This window comes from Corvus hawaiiensis, chromosome 20, assembly GCF_020740725.1.
Source record: "Corvus hawaiiensis isolate bCorHaw1 chromosome 20, bCorHaw1.pri.cur, whole genome shotgun sequence".
In the NCBI taxonomy this organism is placed as follows: domain Eukaryota; kingdom Metazoa; phylum Chordata; class Aves; order Passeriformes; family Corvidae; genus Corvus; species Corvus hawaiiensis.
In genome coordinates, this window is record NC_063232.1 from 1,222,717 (window position 1) to 1,244,967 (window position 22,251).

Here is a 22,251-nt window from a genome sequence, read left to right on the forward strand (position 1 = left end):
GACGGACGGACGGATCCCAGCTCTCCAGGCTGGCTCTCAGCCTCTTCCACACCTTTGGAGTGTCCCAGGCTCCTGGAGCCCGGACCTCCAGTCCCGTGGTAAGGAAGAGGAGACAGCACTGCTGCCCCACAGCTGAACATCCCAGACGGGTTATAACCAAGCATCACTTGGAGCAGACAGAAAACAGCCGTCCCCGTACAGCACGCTCTGGCTGACAGCTCAGGACGGGAAGCGATCTCGTCTTACAAATTACAGGAGCCCGTTTACACTGGGCAAACACTTCCCGTTCCACAGAGACCAAAGACCGCGAACGGCAGCAGGTCAGAGCCTCCACTTCCCTCGTGGCTCTCCAAACCTTCCAGGCGTGCTGCGGGAAGAACTCCACACCTCTGGGCACCACGGCCTCCCCCAGCACCCTGCCACAGCCAGAGACTGCTTGGGTGCACAGCTGTGGGTGCTGGAGCCTGAGCACATGTGTGGAATGGTCCAGAGCTCTCACGGGACAGCTCTTCGTGCTGAGATTTGTCCCATTCCATCGTTTCATCTGTGTCTGGGAGCTGAGCGATCCTGGGTAAAGATCTGGAAGGCTCTGACAGGGAACAGAGCAAGAGTGGAAATACTGGAGGCAAACCTTCGGTTTTCAGCACGTACCGAACATGTGCCACATCATTCTCTTCCCCAAGTTAGCGCAGATCAGACTCTTCCGAGGCACAGCGCCTTGCAGTGAGCTTTGGTGGCTGCAATCTCCTCCTAATCCAGGCTTGTTTCAGGGAAAACAGGCAATTTTACATCCCTTTGATATGGGTCTTAGCTGCTAATGATGCTAGGAGGTAAAAAGAAATGGGCATAGAAATACACAACTATGAAGAATTAAAATAGTGAATTTAATTCAGCCAATTCCAACAAAACTGGTAATTCCCTGGAAAACAAACCTTGCACAGAAAACACAGAACAGAAATGGTTTTGTCATGACAGCTGGTGAGAACAACTGGGTGAAAAGGTGAATGGAATATTTCTGACTTCTCTGGAAAACAAAATGTTTCACGCATCCTGAAAATGCCCTATTTTTTACTAAATGGGTCGGTTTGCGAGGCAGTGATTGTAAAGGCTCTGCAAGGAAAGCACACGTCTGTGCTCTGACACAACCAGTGACTGCAGATGCCAAACGTCTGGTTTCTAAAAAACCCTGATGCTTCCCTAAAGGAAAAGCTGGGACTTCTAAAAATCATAGAAACATGGAATGGTTTGGGCTGGAAGGGAACCTCAAAGCTCATCTCATTCTAAGACCTCACCAAGAGCAGGGACACATTCCACTAGACTAGCCCAGAAACCTGAAGAACGACAACAAAAATATCTATTATTTTTAAGAATCATAAGCCTGGCTTGCCCAGTGGTCCTGGTTTTGGCTTCGGGGTGATGCAGAGTCGGATGAAACGGTGCGAGGCTGTGGCCAGGCGCGTGGAGGGAGCTGGCTGGACAGCCTAGCTCAGCTCCTCCAGCACTGAAATACTCTTTCCAAACCAATACCAAAAAAGGTTTGTTTCTAGGTCAGGACCTCAGCACTCAATTTTAACCAGGGGCTGACAGTCCAATCTGAACACAGCTGTAAAATGGATTCGCGGGAGAAGCTTTGGCATTCCTTTTGTAATTAGAAAACAGCCACTGAGCTGTGTGCCTTTAAAGGTGAAAGCTATTCTTGACATAAAAATTAGCATGTAGTTCCTCTGACATCCCTTGGCTGCTGCGCTGGGAGCTGTGAGCGAACAATCCAAAGATAAGCAAGAAATATAAACATGCTGAATTATACAAATACGTAGAAGGGGATCAGGTTTAATTTATTTTATTCTCTGACGGACAAAGAGATTTATTTTTACACTTTTTCTCCTAAAAAGCACTGGTTAAAAGGTCCACTTAAGCACTGAAACCTCAATGGCATTTAAAAACTTGAAGTGCTTTTAATAGCTGCCTTTTGAAAATACTGTTAAATCTATTTTTGAGATGGATAAACTAAGCTACCAGTGAAGCAGGGCAGGAGTTTTTGGAAGGGCCCAGCAGTGAGAAACTGTCGTTCATTTCTCAAAAACTCACCTCCTGTACAGGGACCTTGAGATAAAAACTACCACACTGCTCGATGCTTTAAAAACCTGAGGGTCCTTTAAATTCCAATTTTCTCTCTTTGGTGGGAATCTAACCCCGACAGCCTTGAAAATGAACCCCAGGCAGTTTTCAGGATACGGCTCAGAGTGGCTGTTTGTAAAATAAAAGTGAGGGAAGAGCGAGGAGAACTTGGAGGCTTATCAGCACCCGGAATGCCCCGGCTAATCCTCGGCAGCCCCGGCCCCTTTATGTAACCTGGGATTGCTGCAGCTCAACAGCTTACTGGGGTCTGGGTGGTTTTCTTTAAACCTCTTGTGGACAAATGCAAACACATTAAATACTTCTTTCTTCTGCCTCTCTAAGGAAAAAAATTGTTGTAAGAGGGGAAAAAAAATGTTTTATTTGTGAACAAGGGCTAATAGAATTAAACTCGTATACTGAGACTAAAACGTGTTTCTCTCTGATCCATCTTGACTGAACAGAACCTGCCCAATTTACAATACTCAGGTGTAACTCTTTGAAAAAAGGTTGAATCCCAAATTTCCCTTCACCTCAAATACTCTCTGGAAGTGCTGGGGTGTTCCAAATAAAGAGAAGAACTGCCCCTTTATACCATGTGCACCATTTCTGGCAGCATGGGTGGCTGTGCTGGAATACTTACGTCCTCGTGGCCGCTTCCCCGCGGCTCTCCTTGCCCGGAGGACGCCTTCCCGTGCCCTCCATCTGACTGCTCTGACTTTCCACGGCACATATCCTTCCAAGGCAAAATTCAACTTTCAAACTCTCAGCCGGTGCTAAGCCATTCACCTCACACTGAATGCTTACGGAAACTTCAGAAGGAAAAAAAATAAACCCCCTATTGAACTCCTTGCAATCGGAGACCTGAATGGGCTCGATATAAACCCCACTCGAACCAGCGGCAGCAATAGGCTTCCCTGGATGTTGGATTTGATCCAGCTTAAAAGTTTCCATGAAATAAACTAGGCTAAGCGCATCAGCTGCATAGAAACTAACTCGGTGTAACAGGAGCATCTGTTCTTCACATCCACCATTTTCTTAGAGCCTTAACTCGGCGGCGCTGCGAGGTGCCAGCGGATCCCCGGCCGCGCCGGCACCGGCACGGACATCGATTAGCAGGGAGCATGCACGTCGTATAAACCACTTGACCAGGTAGCTTTTGTTTGTCAGAAAAACAGCTTAATGTATTTGGAAGGATGGCGTTACAGAGCGAAGTCAATGTCCGCACTGAGACAGCGGAGGAGCACACCTCGGACCCATTAATACACGGTACAAAGCAAATGTTTACCCAAGTACAAATGAAACAGGTCGACAATTAGCTAATGCAGCTTTGTGGACATAAACCAGGTACAGTCGAGCAGAACCAACATAAAATAGAAAGGAAACAGCCCTTTTCCTACGCCACGCTAAGAGCACCGTGGTTAGTGGTTTGGGAAGCCTCTGTCACGGTGAAAAATTTCCTTGCCGGTGTTTATTCTACTGCTACACTGCTGGGATAAAAATAACAGCTGGCTGTACAAGGGACCCACTGTCAATACTGCAGTAATTGACAACATACAATTAAGTCTCACACCTGTTTATTGTAAGTAATTCATAGATAACCACTTCTAGTACACATTTTCATACTGGCTTTTAATGCTTTTCTCTTTTTTTTTTTTTTGTAAGCTCAGGGATACCCAAATTTCATCTAAGGGTCATCACTGTGGTTACCCGGACCCAGAAGGCTATACCTACTTTGGGAAACTGGTGCGAGGTGGTGTGGTGGCCAGGGGTGACAGAGATGGCTGGGGAACTACAGGTCCCAACATGCAGGACGGTGTGGTGGTGGTGGCAGCGGGGCCGGGGGAGCGGGGCTGGGGACATGCGCTGGCGGGCCGGCCATGCACGCCGGGCTCTACACAGGGCCAAAACAAAGACCTCTACACACCTGGAGTGAGAACAGTGGTAACAAAGTCATAGCTACATATTCTTCTCTACATTTTTGTTTATTGAGACAAACTAATTAAAAGGCACAAACATAGGGCATATGTTTACATGGACATTATAACAAACATATACATTAAAAGTGTAGGAATGTGTTTCCTTTCTGCTAAACAGAAAGTTCCTAAGCTTTTATATATACAAAAGTTGTACAATTTGATGTCCTAAAGTACAAAAGATCATTTATAAAATTATTTTACACTAAGCTCTATTATTTTTTTTTGTTTGTTTTTGTTTTACTATGTAGTCCAAGCCCCTAGAACAGTTTCACGTAAGGATACAGATACCTGTCACCTGAGCCAGCAGCCTGGCAATCACTGCTCGCACGGACACGGCCGGGGAGGAACGGAAGCAGTCCAGTGTGACTGGTCAGTCCTGCTAGCACTCTGTGAAAATGCACACGCTAATCTCCAGAGCTCTCAACTTCATAAAGATAAAAACATCTCAACTGTAATTTCTTTTTTTTTTTTCCTCTTTTTTTTTTTTTTTATTTAATGTAGAGTCTTGGGTTTAGGGTGGTTTGTTTTTTTTAAACAAAGTTTTAAAAATGTGAATATGTGACATGATAGTCTAAAAAGTATATCTGTTTCCCTAGACTTTGCTTTCTACTTTATGTACAGATAAACAGGTTAAGAAAAAAAAGCACATGTAGCTTAAACATGTGTGACCATTTATGAGCAGTTCTGGGCTGGACAGCTCAGCACCCCAGAACTCCCACAAATTGATAGAAATGTGTTAACACAATAGAAGAATAACGTAAAAATGATGATGTTTGCAAATATTTACAAAGTTGAACAGATTTGCACAACACTTGATTAAGAAATAGGGGAGAAATTAAAAGACGTTCTCTGCTTGTCCTGGAGGGGCATCCTACCTAGTTAGTGGTTAGAATAAAAACTGTATACAATTTAATATAAGACAAAACTTCTAGTGAACAACTAACACGTCTGTCCCCTGCTGAAACACCAGCAGGCTCTGATTGGGAGGCAGAGGGCATAAAAATCACACCCAGGGCCTCCAGAATCTTCCAGCTTAAAGCAATTTTCCTTAAGTTTCCAAGCACTCCTTTTGCTCCTAGATAAGAGTCCCATGGGGGTCTGACTGTTCAGAGACCATGTTTACATACATTTCGACTCCTCTTCTGTCAGCCATGGCTGTTTCTCACCAAACAATAACAGGTTTTTTTAAAAAAATGTTGACTACAATGCTCTATTCCCTTAGGGTAATATGTTGGGTAATATTTACATCTCCAAATATCAGGTCACAATCCCTATTATATGTTGAAGTTAGAATGATAAGTTATCATATGCTTTGCATATCAGAGCTGGTATCACCTTTCCCATAGGGAATGCTGCCTGAAATTACCATATTCCCAAAGGTAAAATGCATATTTTCTCCAAAAATGCATTTTTTTTTTTAATGACAACATTGTAATGCATTTACTCATTAAAAAAAATAAAAAAAAAAAAAAACATCAACACAGACAAAGGTTCTACACTAGCTCAGAAACAGTGGACTTGCCTGGCAGGTTAAAATGAGCCATCCACCCTGTCACAGATACAGAGGGGTCTTTGCTAGTGTTCAGATTAAAATAATTTTCTAAGTTATAATTTGAGGGGATAAAACATAAAACTGTTTTTTTTAATTACCTTTTTTTTCTTTTTTTTTTTCTTTTTTTTTTTTTTTTTAAACTCTGGCAAATAAGTATCTGTTCTAATTCAGCATCAGTCAGCTACAAGGTAAAACTTAATTTAAATGAAGTGCTCCAGTGAAACTCAAGCCTGAACCATGTGAGCCAAATCAAGGGGAAGATGCTATTGTGGTCTCTGATGGTGTTGCCCCAGTGTCTTAGTCTGAATTTATTATTAACTAAAACAAAACAAAACAAAAAACCCAACAGAACAAAACAAAACAAAACAAAACAAAAAAACCCCAACCAAACAAAACCCAAAAAAGAACTGCTGGTAAGGATTCCATTTTAATCCTTTTTAATACTGTTTAGAACTTGTTTACCAGGGAGGAGAGGTGGGCAAGGCCTGGGGCAGGAAAGGCATGCTCTCCACTGGTCTCATGGCTATGTTGAGGGGACCAGCCAGCGTCATGGGGGTGGGCAGGTTCATGGGGGACGTGATGGTGACGGGGTGCGCTATGTTCACTGGAGCGGTTACCGGGGTGGGCAGGTTCACCGGGGTGGTGAGCGTTAATGGAGAGGTCATGGACAGAGGACTGGTTATAGTTACAGGATGCCCTAAGTTCATCGGACTGGATATATTAACTGCACTTGATACATTTACTGGACTTCTCATGCTCATTGCAGCTGCCACTGTGACTGGGTTTGTGATAGTCCCAGAAGCCACAGAGGACGTTATATTGAATGGAGTAGTAAGAGTCACAGGCGTAGTAGCAGCAGTGGAGGTTTGGCACAAGTTAGCAGCTTCTAAAAATGAGACATAAAAAAGACAAAAAGTTTTTAACACATAAAAAAACCATGGACAAGATTTAAACAAAACAAAACAAAACAAAAAACCCAAAAACCAAACAAGAACAGGTACAAATTCTGGAATAATTTTCTTTAGGTATTATTAGTAAGTTAAAACTGTTAACATTCTATAGCCTACAGGAAATACAAACTCTCATGCAGGTCATTTCAATTCAGTATTTTTTCCTGAGAAGTCAAGTGAGGTTGTCTTAGCAAGAGGTTTTCCATGTTCATAAAAACAGTATTGTACAATCAAAAAAATCCTCCCAAGAGGAACAGTAGAAATAGAGGAGAGAGTGTACATACCGAATGGTACGTACTCTATAGCCTTCTCAAAGGTGAACTGACATTCTGTGAAGGTTTTAAAAAGTCATTATTAGGGACTGATAAGCAAAGCTCGTTTCAATATTTACCTGCTTATTTCAGTCTTAATTATTGCTACTAAACTGCTCCACTGCTCACAGTACCTCTACTTCAAGGCTACCCCGGCAGCACATCCCTCAACCCCCATCAGCTCCTCAGCTTTCACATAAGCTACAGCTCCACACCATGTTGGTTTGGGGGGTTTTGGGGTGGGTTTGCAGCAAGCAGGACTGAAGTGCAGAGCAAGGGAGACCCAGGAGGCCGGGGCTGGGGAGCGGGGCCGGCCGGGGGGACGCGGGGGGGACGGGAATCACTCCACATCCATCAGCACCACCTGCCGGCTACCCACACCGGGAGGCTCCGGAAACAGGGAACAGGGCAGGGCTGGCTGCTAAAGAAACCGGGGAAAATACGCTCTACAACAACGTTACTAAGCCGTGTCCGATTCCACAATTGCAGGGCAGGACCCCAAGCTCAGTTACACCCACGTGTCAGAGGTAAGCCAGGAGCAAAGAGTCCACTTTGCCACTGGGGCAATGCAAATGTAACTTTGAAAGCAACATTAGCCCCATTCAAGGGTTACTGTTGGTTCTTCAAAGTCCATAGCTAGGAGGGGTGGAGAGGAAGGGAAAGAGTAAAAAAAAAAAAAAAAAAAAAATTGTGAAAATAAATTGTACTAGACTAAAAAAAATCCCATCTAGTGTTGTAAAGCCACCACAAGTGGAACTAGCACAGGAGAACCAGCATGGAAAGAGCAGCTCAGGCATGGCACTGACTGGTCTAACTTCACCTTCAAGCATAGTCACACCCAAAGACACATCCCACCCATGCTCCTTCCCCAATTCAGTTAAGCTAAAAGCACCAGTCTGACACCACTGCTACCCACCCACCTCCCTCACTCCCCATCCTGCCCCAAAACACTATTAAGTTAAAGCATATTCAACATTCTCAATAAGAAAGGAAAAGGAAACAAGACACAGGGAAGAACAAGCAGAAAAAAATTCTCAGTGATTTCCTAAATCTGACACCATTTCCTTTATCTATTTAGTGGCCTGATGATACGTAATGTTTCTGTTATCACTACATTTTAACATGAATAAGCTGTTTCTGTACTGTCTGATCACAGAATTCAATTACTGGCATAACAAGGGGAAAGGAAGCAAGCAGCCTAAAACACAAACAAGAACCTAGAAAACAAAAACAGATTGAAGAAACTGAAAGGAAGGTTAGGAGAAGAGAAAAAAATAAGGTGAGTCAAAAACATTCCTAAAAACAGCCAGTGAAAAACAATAAGCAGTGGTCACTAAGAACTTCTAAAACATGTAATCCATGAAGTCACATGATGGGCATTAGTAATCAAACTGTTGTGAAACAAATAAGCAGCAGAAACAGAAGAGTTTAAACTACTATATCCTAAAACCACTGAACGGAAGCAATCTGTTCTCTACAAACTGACACAATGACCAACAACAGCAATTCCACTTCAATTACAGCAGCACAGGTAGAGGTGAGCAGTGAGCCAGCACTGATGAGAAAAGGATCACCGATTAGCTCATTTTGTAATAAAAAAAAAGCAACAGAGAAAGAAACTTATCTGAAGTCTAGAAAACTATACAGTTATATGATGATAGAGCAGATGGAATAAATTGGGAGAGAGAAGATGAACAGGACACAGAAAGCACACAGGTGCACACTGGTGCTGATGCAAGGACAGGGGGTGTGTGTATGTGTGTGCACACAAGTGAACAAGGGCAAATATGCACCAAGACAGCTAAAAGCCACATGCAAGTCAAAGCCCACACTCCTGCCCTGGAGCAGACACAAGCTCCCCTCTGTAACTGATGGCTCCAAGGACACAGGCAAGCACAGAGACCAAGGGAGCAAGTCATGAGCAAGTCATTTAACAGCCTGATCTGGGGCCTGTTTCCTCCTGTTCTTTCTTAGCTGTGACTTCTAAGAATGAAACTGTCATGTAAGACATCCCTCCTGACACCTTAAACTCCCCAAATGACTGTAAACTCCACTACCTCACAAACCCAAATGCGTCAATATTGGTTTGTTTTACCTTTCTTCCTTGCTTTGACGGCCTCTTCCCACAATCTCAGGGTCTCTACCTGCTTTCCAGGCCAACTTGTTACGTGTTGCTGCTGCTGCTGCTGTTGCTGCTGCTGCTGCTGTTGTTGCTGTTGTTGTTGTTGTTGCTGCTGCTGCTGCTGCTGCTGCTGTTGTTGTTGCTGTTGCTGCTGCTGCTGTTGCTGTTTCTGGTTGCTGGTCTCTTCACTCATGCATGCTATGCCAATCAAGTAAGAACACAAATTCACCTTGAAAAGTTACTCTGCTTTCTGCTGAGATAACAAAGGCAACTTCTACAAAGAGCATGTGGAATCTCACAGGATTCCAAGAACGAAACCACAGAGGTGTTTAAAACAATATCATTAATTCTGTGCTTTATAAAACTACTTTTCCAAGAGCTAAAAACCCAAATGTAAGTCAAGAACATCTACTTTAACTGCCAAAAATGTATTTGTATTTAGGAAGAATGAAGTTAAAAACTCCAATGAGTCCTCTATAACTCAAGCTGATTCTACTTTCTCTAAACTTTAGCTCCAGCTTAAAAATGAAAAATAGAAAAGCCTTTTTACTTCTTATTGCAAGTATGACTTAAAAATTTCAGTTTACCTTTACATCACAGAACAGCCTGTCACTACTCTCTGGCCACAGCACAGCTCATCATTTCCACGTCTAACAACTGCTCTAAATGCCTCATGTGAACTGGCTTAGCACCACCAAACTGGCTTGGGAAGCCAGAGTTGTAACCTTATACCTTGAAAAATACTTCACATCCAAATTTCTTACTAAGCTCAACAATCAGGCATTTCAGACATTCCCAGTACCTTCAGATTATCCAGGAGTAACAGGAACTGCAAAGATGTTGTAAATTAATACAGTTTAAAAGGCTTTAAGGACACAGTTTCCAAAGACATTCCTTACTTCTGCCTCTTGATTCCTCTGAAAACCCGTTTTATATTACTAACCATGTGGGTTAACTTAAGTTACAGGTATTTTAATAGGGAAAATTTGAAAGTCAAGTCTTCATTTGCTTGCTAGGCACTCCCAGGCCCAGACCGCAGCACTTCCACAGAGTTTAAGGCTAGAAGGAGCTATTACAAACATCTCATCTGACCTCCTGCACACCACCAGTCAGATGCCATCGATGCCTAAAACATATCAGGGCTGGATTTAAATCCTTTTCCTGTCAGCTACAGCTTGAGGGAGGAAACACTGAGCCCCAGGGTCAAAACCCAGAGAAAGAAGAGAAATCTTTCTCCTGATTTTGATGAGCTTTAGATGAGGCTTCAGACCTGAAACCTGGCAGGTCTTAGCAGTTCTTAAATAGTCTAAAATCACCAAACTATCTGTTGGACTTTTAGGCCTGCACAGTTCAGGAGGTAGTACTAAACTTAAAAGGTGAGAAAATTTTGGAACTCTTTTCTTCAAGAGATTGGTCACTGTCATGAACTGCAGGGCATTCCTAAGGGATAAGAGCACAGTGTAGCAGCAAACCAACTCCACACATGCCAATTCTTGAGCTGAAGCAGATTCTGTTACTAAATATCTACTTTTTTGTCACCCAAACTGACAGACACATAGCTGAATTTTAATGTCATCAAAGGCAATTCCCTTCGCAAACACACTGTTATTAGAAATGTTTGTAAAACGTTCACCTACTTTTATTGATGCCTTGTTTACAGGTATTACAGTTGATACTTTGGCTCTGCCCGTGTGTCTTTAAGTGGCTGGTGATATATGCTGCACTCAGAAGTTTACCACAGATATTACACGATACCTTTCCTTCATGGCGCACCATGTGTGTCCGCAGTCTGTCTTTGGTGGCAAAGGCAGCAGTGCACGTCTAGATGAAGGACAACAGTTACACTTGAGGTGCAGACAGAGCAGTACAGCATCACCTACAGGCCCACTGGGAGCCCACGTTACCTTGCAGGTCCTAACGGTATCCTAAGTGCATTGACAACATTAAGTTTTACCCGTATTTATAGAGAAACCAAACTGCTCAGCAGAGACTGAGAATGGAACTCATTTCTGAGGCAATCAGGACAAAAATCATACTCTGTACTATTTGAACTTTCTAAAAACAGCGGGTTGCCTTACCCACCAATGCAAGAGGGAGCTTATAAAAAATGCCTACAACAGGCAAAGTTGGTTTCTAATATAATTTTACTGTACAAATATGAACTTGGTACCTTACACTGCTCAAGTACTTCTGTTCCCATCCAGAACAAGGAAACAAAACCTTTTCCTAACGCTATTCTTTTTACCCAAGGCTTTTGTTTAATAAGATGAGTCACTAAAACACAGGTTGGAATAAGCATGGATATTCCAAGCAAAACAGTTAATTGTTCAAGGGCAATCAAATTATTTTTCCTAGACTCAGTCATCAACTTATGACAACTTGCTTTCCCCTTCCAGCAAAATAACAGATCCAGAATCAACCATTCCCACCCATTTTAAATAGATGTGCTGAGAAAGAGATTTGATTTGAACATGCTGAGAAACACACTGCACACACTACCCCAGAAATGAGCACTGAGCTGAGGATGCTGCTACAATTTACTACTAAGTTAAGCATATGGTAAAACAGAGCAACTACGCTGTTCTCCAAGAAAACAAAAACCCTCTAATCTTCCTAAAAAAGCAGCCACAGCATCTTTCTAAAGTTCCACCGTAACTCCAGCGCTGTGGTGAGGTAGAGGATGTGGCTTTATTCCTAAACTTGCTTTTCAAAAGTCCAGGAGCAAATATGGTTCTGGAAAGATTCACCTGAGCTGTACTGACACAATAAGGTATTGTTCTTAATAAACCATTTTAGCCCTTACTTGGCATTTGAAGGGTCTCTCTGTTGAGTGAACATGTTTAACGTGACAGCTTAAATGATCAGGCCTGCAAGAAAGAGAGGAACAGGAGAAAAGTGCACACAGTTACAAACACAAAGTCAGGACACCTTGGTTAGCAGTGCTGACACCGCGCTGGTTGCTCCCTGCAGCCCCCATCCCTCTGACAGCCAGGATAAATCCCTTCCCCTCACCTACCACGAGCTTCACCTGCAACACCTCACAGCTTAAAAACAACCTGCAGTTTAAAACTTAACTCTGTTCTCCTCACACACCTGAAAATGGCACGTTTGGTCACACCTTGTGTAAAGGTGAGAGCGCAACAGCTCTAAAGGTTGAAGTTTTCTCTGTTGCAAGCACAGGTACAAACAGGGCCGGCAGCAATGCAAGCCCCCCTGTGCTCTGTCAGTGCTCTCCACCCTGCCGTAAGATCAGGTGACAGTTTACCTGCCCTGCTGCATTCGGACACAGACCATGGCAAAGGCTGGTAAAGGGGCTCTGTGCACATCCCCAGTGACACAGACACATGTCTTACGGGACCTGGATGAGGTCAAGAAACCATTTCAAACAACTCTCGTAAAAAAGGGACCACTTCTGGCCACTGCTGACCTTGCTCAGATGGAGATTCCCTCACCCTAAAGGCAGACAAGGCTCCTCATCTCCTCACCAATCTCCTCAGAGGTTTGGTTCTCCCAGCCCCTCACTACGATAGCTTAACCCTCTCCTTGCTCATGAAAAGCCAACAGTGGAGCATGCCTGGGATTTGCTACATGGTACCTTGAGAAGCCTTTTCCACAAACACCACAGGTGTAGGGTTTCGTGATGCCACCTTCGTGAGACCTCACGTGGTAGGTCATGCGATCCTTTCTCTTGAAGCGCTGATTGCAAATGGGACATTCAAAGGGTTTCTCATCGGAGTGGGACAGCTTGTGCCGGTTGAGGTGGTAGACGTCCCTGAAGGCCTTTCCACACATCTCACAAGCATGGTTCTTCTTCACGGGCTTGCTGGGCTTCTTCACTGTCTGCGTCACTGCCATCGCCGTGGCGCCGGCGCTGCTGCTGGGGTTGGTGGCAGAGGAAGACGTAGTGACTGTGGACAGGATGCCTGCGATAGTCGAAACCAGTGAACTCCGGCTGTTGTCACCAGCGATGGTCGAGATAAGGGGCACCATTGTGGTGGGAGTTTTCTTTGGCCGTGACACTAACTTTATCCCTGTGTGGCAGGACTCGTGACGCCTCAAATGGTAGCTGTCCCTGAAAGCTTTGCTGCAGTAAGTGCACACAAAGGAGGTTTTAGGTTTTTCCTTTTTAATCCCAACAATAGCATCCTTTAATGTTTCTGGTGCAGGCTGAGGTTTCTGCGTTATTGGTAAGGGCAGAATCGGCTTCTGATCGGGCGGCTCAACAGCAGAGCTCAGGAGAGGCAACAAACTGTTCTGTGCTGCCTGCTGTTGGTGATGGGAGGCTTCGTGTGCCTAAAACCAAACATTCACACTTAAATTCTCTGGATGGGTGCTCACTCTGGCCTGGTGAGAACATTTACAAACGACAGGGAAGCACATTCTAGACCAAAAGCCATGGAAGGAACAACAGGAGAAGGTTACATAACACTGGTTTTGGACAAGATAAACCGCTCACGCTGTAAATGCCCTGGCTGTGCAGGTCCTGTGGTAAGTGTAGGACACAGTGCAACAATTATTAAGAATTATTAAGTTTCTGGAGGGCAACTTTTCATGGAAGACTAGGTGCTTGTCAGATCTTTTAGTAACAGCATTTCATCTTTACATAACAGATAACTCATTTTGCTAATGATCGTATCAGATGGCATCTCAGGACTATCTCTGGAGAGGATGAAGGTGCTGACAGGAGTTGCAAAATAATGCCTCACCTTTAAGCCGAGCTTAGTGAATTGAACTGCAGCCACAGAGAGCCAGGATGTGATAAGGCGTCTTATTTAAACAGTGTGTTCATACCCCTGTGCCAGCACTGAAACCAAAGCAACTGGAATCGGGAGCTGTCTAAAGCCACATCTCTATATTTAGCAGGTTCCTGATGCATTTATCCACTGACCACTGTGCTCTCTGCATCTGGAACTAACAAGAATAGCGGCACGGCCTTTTTCTCTTTGTCAGCAGCTACTTTGTGCTGGGAAGAGAAGCTGATCGATACACACTGGGAGATGTCTAGAGATGCTGGAGAACACGGTTCGGGGGTGTTTGGGATAAACCCTGAAAGCTGTTTGAAAGCAGCCAATACCAACTAACTTTGCACTACAGAATCAGTGGCAGAAGCTACAGGGAAGGGAAGGGGGGGCCTGCAGCCAGCACCGCTCAGCTGAGCTGCAGCTTGCCTGCCACGGGCTGTGCTGCACCACGCGTGGTTATTCTAAGGCAGAAACACTGTTATTAAAACTCATCCAGTCAGACTGGGACAAAACCCTGGCAGATACAATTTTAATGTGGTTTAGAAACCACACAGACCAATTCAGCCTAATGGAGCATTAAAATAAATCACTCCAGCACCTTAAGCCAGTTTAAGTGCATCTGTATTCAAGATGTGCCTTGGTCTCATCAGACCAGTTTTAAATCAGGCTCGTTATTAACGCAGCGTGCCAGGCCTGAAGCTGAGTTTGGGGAAACTTGCATTCCCATTAGATCAGTACTGCAGCCTTCCAGGACTCCTTTCCTATGGCTTTCCTCACAAAATAACATGACTCAAAGCTGCGAGAGCTGAATAAAACACTGTGCTGGTGCACGACCCCGACCTATCTACTTTTACATCTGTTGGGGATGACAGTGCTAGGAAGTGCACTCAGGCTAATGCTCTTCCCTTGGGGATCCATTTCAACGCGTCCTTTGGACAAGCCAGTATTTCTAGAAGCTCACTTTGGGCCTTTTTCCTAGTTGTACCCTGGATGCTTTGCCTGTCTGGATTGCAGCACGGACTACAGCCCCCCCCAGAGCATCTCTCCCTTGCTGCAGGGCAGCTCCTGCCCCACACAAGCCCTGCATCACTCCAATCTCACTTTTTGGGAGCGTGATGCTGGTGATCTTTGGATAAAAGCCATGGGTGGATACCAACACTAACCCACGTGGGAAGGAATACAAGCTCCCGAACACTCCAAGTCTATCTGACAGGAAAACAGTTTACAGGAGAAAGCCTGGACTCCGAACATTAACAGGAGACAAAACTTGTGGGAATCATTAGGAGCCAGGCCAGGCTGTCCATCAGTATCTGCATTTTAGATCCATCTGTGCCGAAGCTTGGGATGCAACAGGTAGGCTGGATATTACCACACCTGCCTGGCCACAGCAGCCACCTCAAACAACAGCCCAAGGGGCTGGTTTATTTTAGGGAGCGATTGCCGAAGAGCTGGATCCAGAACTCTCCTGGAGGCGACGCTACTAAATCAGGGCATGGCACAAGCTCCAGCAGCTCCATTAAACTTTTCCCTGACTTCAGTGACAATTGTGGATTTTTAAACTATTTATTTTCCATATTTTTAAAGAGGTTTTGACACTTCTGCATTGCATGAAAATAGAGTCTGCATGATACACACTGACAGCACAATACTGAGCAAGTTGTGCACTTCAACACAATTTTAACTTAAAAAAAAACCTGAAATGTTTTACAACTTCAAATCAGCGTTAAACAATGTTAAACTGCACCAGAAGACACTGCAGAGCACCTAATGATAGTTCCAGAGATACAATTTCAAAGGCAGAGCTAGCAGATCGGATAATGGAGAGCCCAAATCCTTTGGACAAGGTTCAAACTTGGGCAGTTTATGGATATTTTTAAGCCTCAAAGAATGGTCAGCACTTCAAGGTAATGATGCACTTATTCCTACAGATCCGATGGAGACAGCAGACATAAAACAATGTATATCCACAAAGCTACAGGCTATGGTGCTGCTGCTTATGTAAGTCTGCTTATCTTGGTTCCCAGGGAGCCGGCGTTATTAGCAGTGCCGTGCTCCTCGCAGCCCCTCTGCCACGAGCCGTGTTCCTCAGTTTCCAAGGGCCGTTAAAGCCTTTTAAAAAAGGATCAGGCAGCATTTTTTTTTAACTCCCTGTTGGAGAAGGGAAGCCAGCACCTGCTGCACGCCTCTGGCAGGCGCAGTTATCCAGGCTCCAACCATGGTTTTACTTGACCCAGCATTAACGTCACGTCAACAATCTGGGGATATTTTGATGGCCTGGGACAGGCTCTCGTGCAAAATCCCCTTGTTCTGTCACTAATTCCTTCTCTCCTGGGGGGGCAGTAAACAAAAAAACCCTGCAATTCGTGACCCGGAGTGTAGGATGTGGCATTGTGAACTTCCAATGCCAGAGGCTAAAATATTTTTGTACTCCAGCCTTAATGTGAGAGCAACAAATTAGCATGAGTCATATCTTGAACACTCCGTCTGATGGATGAGTCCTCCTCACATTAACAGATACAACTTTCACTTCCCAAGCAGATACTAAAAGTGGTTTTCAAACTATGCATTTTGGGGACTAAGAAGATCCAAACAAGAACTGCTTATTCAGTAGCATGACTGTTTCTTTAGAAAGGGATACAGTTCATCAAGATGCCACCTAAAAACAATCAAACAACTTTATTTGGAAGGAGCGATTTACAGTCGCACAGCCCACTGCTACAGGACTAAAATTAAAACGTTGAACCCTCCTCTAAAAACATTTGGCTAAAAATTACAACTTTATATTCCACATATTAAGCTGTCCCTTAGGAATCCTGTCCCAGCTGGAACACACACTTGGTTTAACACTCCCCCCAGGAAGAATGAGTGTGAATATTCAGCCACTTCCATTTGTTATTTAACTGACACTAGGGAGAGGCTTTTAAATCCACGCTTTTTAACTAGTTTTAACTAATCAGCTGGATCAGGGCTGACATGCTGCTGTGGGAATGGGAAGAAGAAAAACGAAAGTCACATCAGGACTACCTCAGTGCTGCTTTCTGCTGGGTGCATTGGCATGCTCACACCCCACATCACTGATTTTAACAAAACCACTCAAGAAACAATATTCAGCATTTATCATAAGCTCTGAAAGCTTTATTATTTAGGGAGGAAAAAAAAAAAATCAGAGGAAAATTTCCACGTCACAGTTTTATGAAGATGCTTCCGAGTCGCACGTTCGGAAAGTGAACTGCTGACTCCTTAATTAAAAGCAGCAAAGCCGACTCCTAAATCAGCGTGTGACATCACTACTTCAAAACTCAGCACCTTCAAAAAAACACGGAGGAACAGCGAGGAGCTGGACACGTACTTGAAAGCATTACTTGGCATTTCTCAGCCTGCTGCAATACAGTCCTGCCAGCCTAGGAAAAATTTCCCCTGGAAAACACTCAGCTGGGAGGCAGCAAGGCACTAAACCAGCCCCGGCTCGGAGGGAGATGGCCCTCAACTAAGGAGATTAACTTCTTAGCGTGAAGTTTCCTACGTGCGAATCACAACTGCCCACTAGAGTGAGAAATAATTCACCAGACCTCAGCCAAACTCGATGGCATCACCCGCATCCATCACGAAAAGGCGGAAAACCCAGAGCCCAGCTCCCGGTACCGGCTCCCCGGAACATTCCCGGCGTGTTTTCGGAGGCAGAGAACCCGAGCGAGTGACTCATCCCTTGGTACTTGCAAGGGACGAATTTTTCCTCTCTAAAGGAATGGTGCTCGCTCTTGGCGGATTTATTCATTCAACTCAGGTTTTCAAACTCGTGTCACGGGTTGGGTTCGGGTTTAATTCCGAGGAGGACAGTGAGAAAGCGAGCGGCCGCGACCGGGAATGTGCAAAGAGGATTATTTTACCTTGAGAAAGGTGATGTGCTGGGCTCTTTCCCCCCCCCCCCCCCCGCTGCTGCTGCTGCAATCACACATTTTATGCTTTCCAGCTCAAAAAAAAAGCAGGAGAAAACAATCTGGCGTGAAAGGGCTCGCGAGCCTCACAAAAGCCAGGCGAGGAATTTTTTTTTTTTTTTTAGTTTTTTTTCTGGTACATTGGATTTTCTTCGGAATTACATAAACAGCGGTGTTTTTAAGTCAGTCTTTCACCGACAGAAAGGGGGAAAATTGTGACTCAGTTAGCAAAGGGAGGGGTTGCACGCTCCACCGTCCCTATTCCTCCCCATTCCCGTTAGGATTTCGCCAGTTTTTACAGAAATCCGGCCCGCTCGCGTCCTATTTTAAAAGAAAACAAGCTCCCTCGTCAGCCGGCCCTGAGTCAGGCTGTTTAAAGAGGGATTAATTTATTCTCCCAGACACGGCGTTTGTTCCATCGGGGTTTTGTTGGAGCCCGGTGGAAGCTTGGGGTTGCTCTTTTTTTTTTTTTTTTTTTGGTTGGGGTTTTTTTTTCTGTTGTTGTTGTTTTTCTTTTTGGGCGGGGGGGGGGGGGGGAGAGAGAAAAACAAGCAAACATAAAAAAAAATACAAACAAAAAAACCCAAAAAGCGCGAGCTCATGTTTTACGGTGGGAAAATAAAAATAAAATATAACTATGAATATCGGTGGTTTGCAATGAAAGCGGGAAGGGAGCGCGCTGCGGGGCGGCGGCGGAGGGAGAAAGTGCAGGAGGGAAGGAGGGAGAAGCGGAGCCGCGGGGCCGGTGAGGCGCTGCCCGGCGGGCCGGGTCGGGCCGGGCCGGGCCGGGCCGGGGGCGGGCGGGGGCCGGGCGGCCGCGCTGAGTGACAGCCCGGCCCGGCGGGGACCGGCGGGGCCGCGGCCGTGAGGGAGGGAGGGAGGGAGAGAGGGGGGGCGCGGGCAGCGCCGCCGCCGCGGGGGCCTCACCTGAAAGAGGAACGCGGTCCAGTTGGCCTCCATGGCGGGGGCGGCGCGGCCCCGGGCGGCGGCGGCGGCGGCTGCGGCGGGCGGTCCCCCCGTCGCTCCCTCCCCCGGGCCGCAGCTACATGGAGCCGACAACAAAGCGGCGGCGGCGGCGGCGGCTCAACATGGCAGCGCCGAGCGGCCGCTTCCGCTAACCTCGGGCTGCACCACTGCGGCCCAGAGGGGGGAGGCGGCGGCGCGGCGCCCCGGCGGGGCGGCGATGGCCCGGGCGGCCGCGGCGCCGCCCCCGCCGCTCCCCTCGCCGCGGGGCGGGCGGCGGGCCCGGGGCGGCGCGGCGGGGCGGCGGCGCGGGCGGCGGGGCCGGGGCGGCGCGGCGGGCCGGCCGCCCCCCCCGCGGGGCTGGCAATGGGCCGGTCCCGGGCTGGGGAAGCCGAGCTGTGGCGAGAGAAGATGGAGGAGCGGCCGAGGTGTCCGGGGCCGCCGCCGCCGCCCGCCCCGGCCCGGCCCCGGGGCCGCCGAGCCGCCCGCCCGCCCCTTCTCCCCTCCCCGCCCGCCCGCCGCCCCCGCCTGCCGCGCCGGGAGGGAGGGAGGGAGCCGCGGGGGCGGCGGGGGGCGGCTTCGCCCGCGGGTGCGGGCGGGCGGCAGCGCCGGAGGCGGAGGGGGGGGGGTGTGAACTCGAGGTCGCCCCAGGGGTCGCCCGGCGCCGCCACCGCCTCGGCACAGTCAGGCTCGCCCTCAGCCCACCCGGGCTCACCCTCATCCCTCCAGGGCTGCTACCGCCTCCCCGGGCCGGCCCTGCTTCGCACCCCGCCTGGCCGGGCTCCAGGAGGGCCGGGCCCGTCACCGTCCCGCAGCCCGGGGCCCCAGCAGCCTCCCCCGGGCCGGGCCGTGTCCTCCGGCCCTGCCGCCCGCGGGGTCTCGGGCGATGCGGTGACCCTGCGCAGCCCCGCACACCTCCACCGGTCCGGCTGAGTGGATTCGCCCGTACCTGAGGCATCTTCGGCGCAGCACACGCATGCAAATCGTAGCCACGAGCAATTAAATACATACGTACCGTTAATTATGTGTTTACATACATCAAGCACGTCCCTGACAGGCAGCAGGACGGGGCCCAGGGACGGCTCCGTGCACCTCCCTGGTGCTCCCAGGACAGGAAAGGATGCAGGGGACATCTGTGCCCTGCCTCAGGGGGTATCTGAGGGACACGCAGCATTTCTTTGACACCTGAGTGTGGCAGGTTTAACACTGTCACAGGAGGGGGGTTTTAATCCCGACCTCCCCTCGCCTTCCCTGGCACTCGGGAGATGAGAACAGGCTTACAGCACTTTATTTTTTATTTTCTCCCAGCTCTGGTCAATCCTCTTTGCTCAGGCTCAGATCCCTGCTGAGCATCCGAGGCCTCGGCGGCACTGGGAGTGGGAAGAAGCAGCCGAGGCGCCCTGGCTGCAGCGTGCAGGGCTAAATTTGGCCCCTGTGACTTCCTCCCGTGTGGGACACCCGGGTGGTTTTTCTTGTCTCCTGTTACAGATAATGCAAAGGCCGGTCCTGAAGCCGCAGCTCGGGGAAACCCAGCGCAGCAGGGAGGAGGGACAGTGGGGACAGAGCAGGGACCAGGGGACACTCAGCGGGGGTCGCAGCCCGCCGGCTCAGCTGTGGCTTTGAGCAGCGTTGGGCAGGTCACCTGGCTCCTGCAGGGCTGGTCCTCGGCCCTCCCGAGGCGTTTCTTCACCTTCCGAGAGCGTTGCAAAACAGTCGTTGTTCTGTTCTGAGAGATGCCTGCGGTTCTTTCACGCCTCTCAGGCTTTTTCCTTGAAACTCCGGCGCCAGAGTCAAGTGGTTATGTCAAAACGTGTTTGCATTTGAAACAAAAAAGTTTCTGAGTCTTGTGACCCCAGAGGGAAGTTTGTGACTACGTGCCCAGGGGCTTGGCTGCCTGGAGTGGCCCAGCCTGCTTGGGAGCACCTGCAGCTCCAAGGGTCCATCTGCCTCAGGGAATTTGGAGCCTGCTTGGTTTTGACTCCCCTGTCTGCACCACAGTAGAGCTCTATGCTGATGCACAGCACTGGAAACTGCAAAACGTTGCCCTTGCTCTGCAGAAGCTCCAAACTGAGAAAAACAGACCAGAAAAAGGAGCCAAAGGGGGTTGCCAGTGCAGCACTCCACCAGCCCAGCTCGCCTGGAGATGGTCTCTGCTCATCCCAAATGTTTTTCCCAGCCGTGGTGTGGGACCAGCTGGATCACCCCCACGGCACCCCGTGTGCTGAGCCGGAGGGTGTCCCTGTGCTGCCCTGCGTTCCGACCCCGGCACTGCCCCCAGGAGAGCCCGGAGGAACCCCACGTTTGAGGAGAGGGGACACCACTGCCGCCCCTGGTTATTTCCCTCCCGGTCGCTCAGTTATTTTTGTTAACGCTTATTAAGGGAGACTTGGGAGAGCTCTTTGTTAAGGGCTCACACTCACTTCAATTAAAGGCTAAGAAAACTACCCAAGCGTATCACTGACTCATCGGAGAAATCCCGACGAGCACGTAGCCGGCTAAACTCTGTTCTTGTTTTCACAGCTAAAGGACCAAGAGGGGATACAGGAACAAAACCTGCGAGACTCACAGCTAAGCCAGACGAGAGGGAAATGGAGTTGGAACCCACTTCCCTCTCGGCAGTGCCCGGCTGGGCCCTCCCAGCCCCTCTCTTACCCCGACACATCCCGCAGCCAAGAGCTGGGTTGGGAGCAGAGCGAGCCGAGGCGCTGGGAGTCCCCGGGGGGAAGGACTCGCAGGAGCTCTATTTAGAAAGGGCAAGTCTGTGCCAAACCTGACGAACTTTCCTTTACCCAGAATTATAACTGGAAGTCTAAAAAGCCGCAGTGTTTGAAAACACATATTTACATTATATATGCCCCAAAGCAGAATAAACAAAGGTTAGATTTGTAAGCTCTCCATCTTAATTAAAGCAGCACTGCTTAGGACAAACCCACATAACAGGCGGCTTGAAGTGTTGTGTTATTTAATTTATACCTTCCAGCTCCCTTAGTCATGGAGCTGGGACAGCGATAGCATCAGCAGCCACCCTGCTGTGCGGCGCACAGGGAATTTCTAGGGCACTGGGAACCGTGTGGCCCATTTACCACCGTCCCGAGGCTGCGCTTTTCTGCCTTTTCAAGCTCAAATCTTCCCTCCTTCTGCCTTGGCACTTCCCACATTGTTAGGAAAGAAGGGAATGCTGCTGGGTGTCTCCTGCCTCCAGTGCCGGTGCCGAGGCTGGTTGTGAGGAGCCTCCCAGGGACAGGCCAGCACCGGAGCTGCCCCTCGGTGCCACAGCCGTGCTCTGCCAATGCCAGCACGACGCGTGCCCCAGCCCCTGCTGACAGTCCCTGCTCCGCTTCTGCTGGGCCAGCGTGTGCTTGCATCACTTAGAATAGAAACTGTGGTCAAGTATTGCAGCTTTAGAGGAACCCCTTTCTGTTCATGCTCTGAGTGACACAGCGGGCTTTGAATCTCACAGCTCTGTGGGGCTGGAGAGCCCTCGAGAGTGTAAATAAGCTGCGCTGGTGGTACTGAGAATGTGCTCCCCACAGGCAATTTCCCTTCAGCTGCTTCCCAAGTTCTGTCTTCTCTGGTTTCTCT

General features: G+C 48.0%; 1 protein-coding gene across 3 annotated transcripts; it reads right to left on the reverse strand.

Annotated features, from left to right (window-relative positions):
- Positions 1 to 3,675: 3,675 nt before the first annotated feature.
- Positions 3,676 to 18,838, reverse strand: VEZF1 (vascular endothelial zinc finger 1). Of its 3 annotated transcripts, none has more exons than XM_048324646.1 (7): positions 18,634 to 18,836; positions 12,625 to 13,322; positions 11,833 to 11,896; positions 10,667 to 10,850; positions 9,003 to 9,227; positions 6,881 to 6,925; positions 3,676 to 6,532 (listed from the first exon to the last, which is right to left on the reverse strand). In XM_048324646.1, the coding sequence occupies exons 1-7, from the start codon at positions 18,664 to 18,666 to the stop codon at positions 6,105 to 6,107; spliced, it is 1,677 nt and encodes a 558-aa protein (XP_048180603.1). In that variant the 5' UTR covers positions 18,667 to 18,836; the 3' UTR covers positions 3,676 to 6,104. The 3 variants fall into 3 exon arrangements, with proteins under 3 accessions (XP_048180603.1, XP_048180604.1, XP_048180605.1); XM_048324647.1 differs by lacking the exon at positions 18,634 to 18,836 and adding an exon at positions 17,341 to 17,677; XM_048324648.1 differs by lacking the exon at positions 6,881 to 6,925 and having other exon boundaries at positions 18,634 to 18,838.
- Between the last annotated feature and the right edge of the window lie 3,413 nt (positions 18,839 to 22,251).

Excerpts from the sequence above, each read along its gene's own strand:
- VEZF1 (XM_048324646.1), bottom strand. The coding sequence starts at position 18,666 with ATGGAGGCCAACTGGACCGCGTTCCTCTTTCAG. Across the intron at positions 13,323-18,633 it reads GGACCGCGTTCCTCTTTCAG|GCACACGAAGCCTCCCATCA; the intron begins GTGAGGCCCCCG and ends GTTTGGTTTTAG. Across the intron at positions 11,897-12,624 it reads TGTGGAAAAGGCTTCTCAAG|GCCTGATCATTTAAGCTGTC; the intron begins GTACCATGTAGC and ends TCTTTCTTGCAG.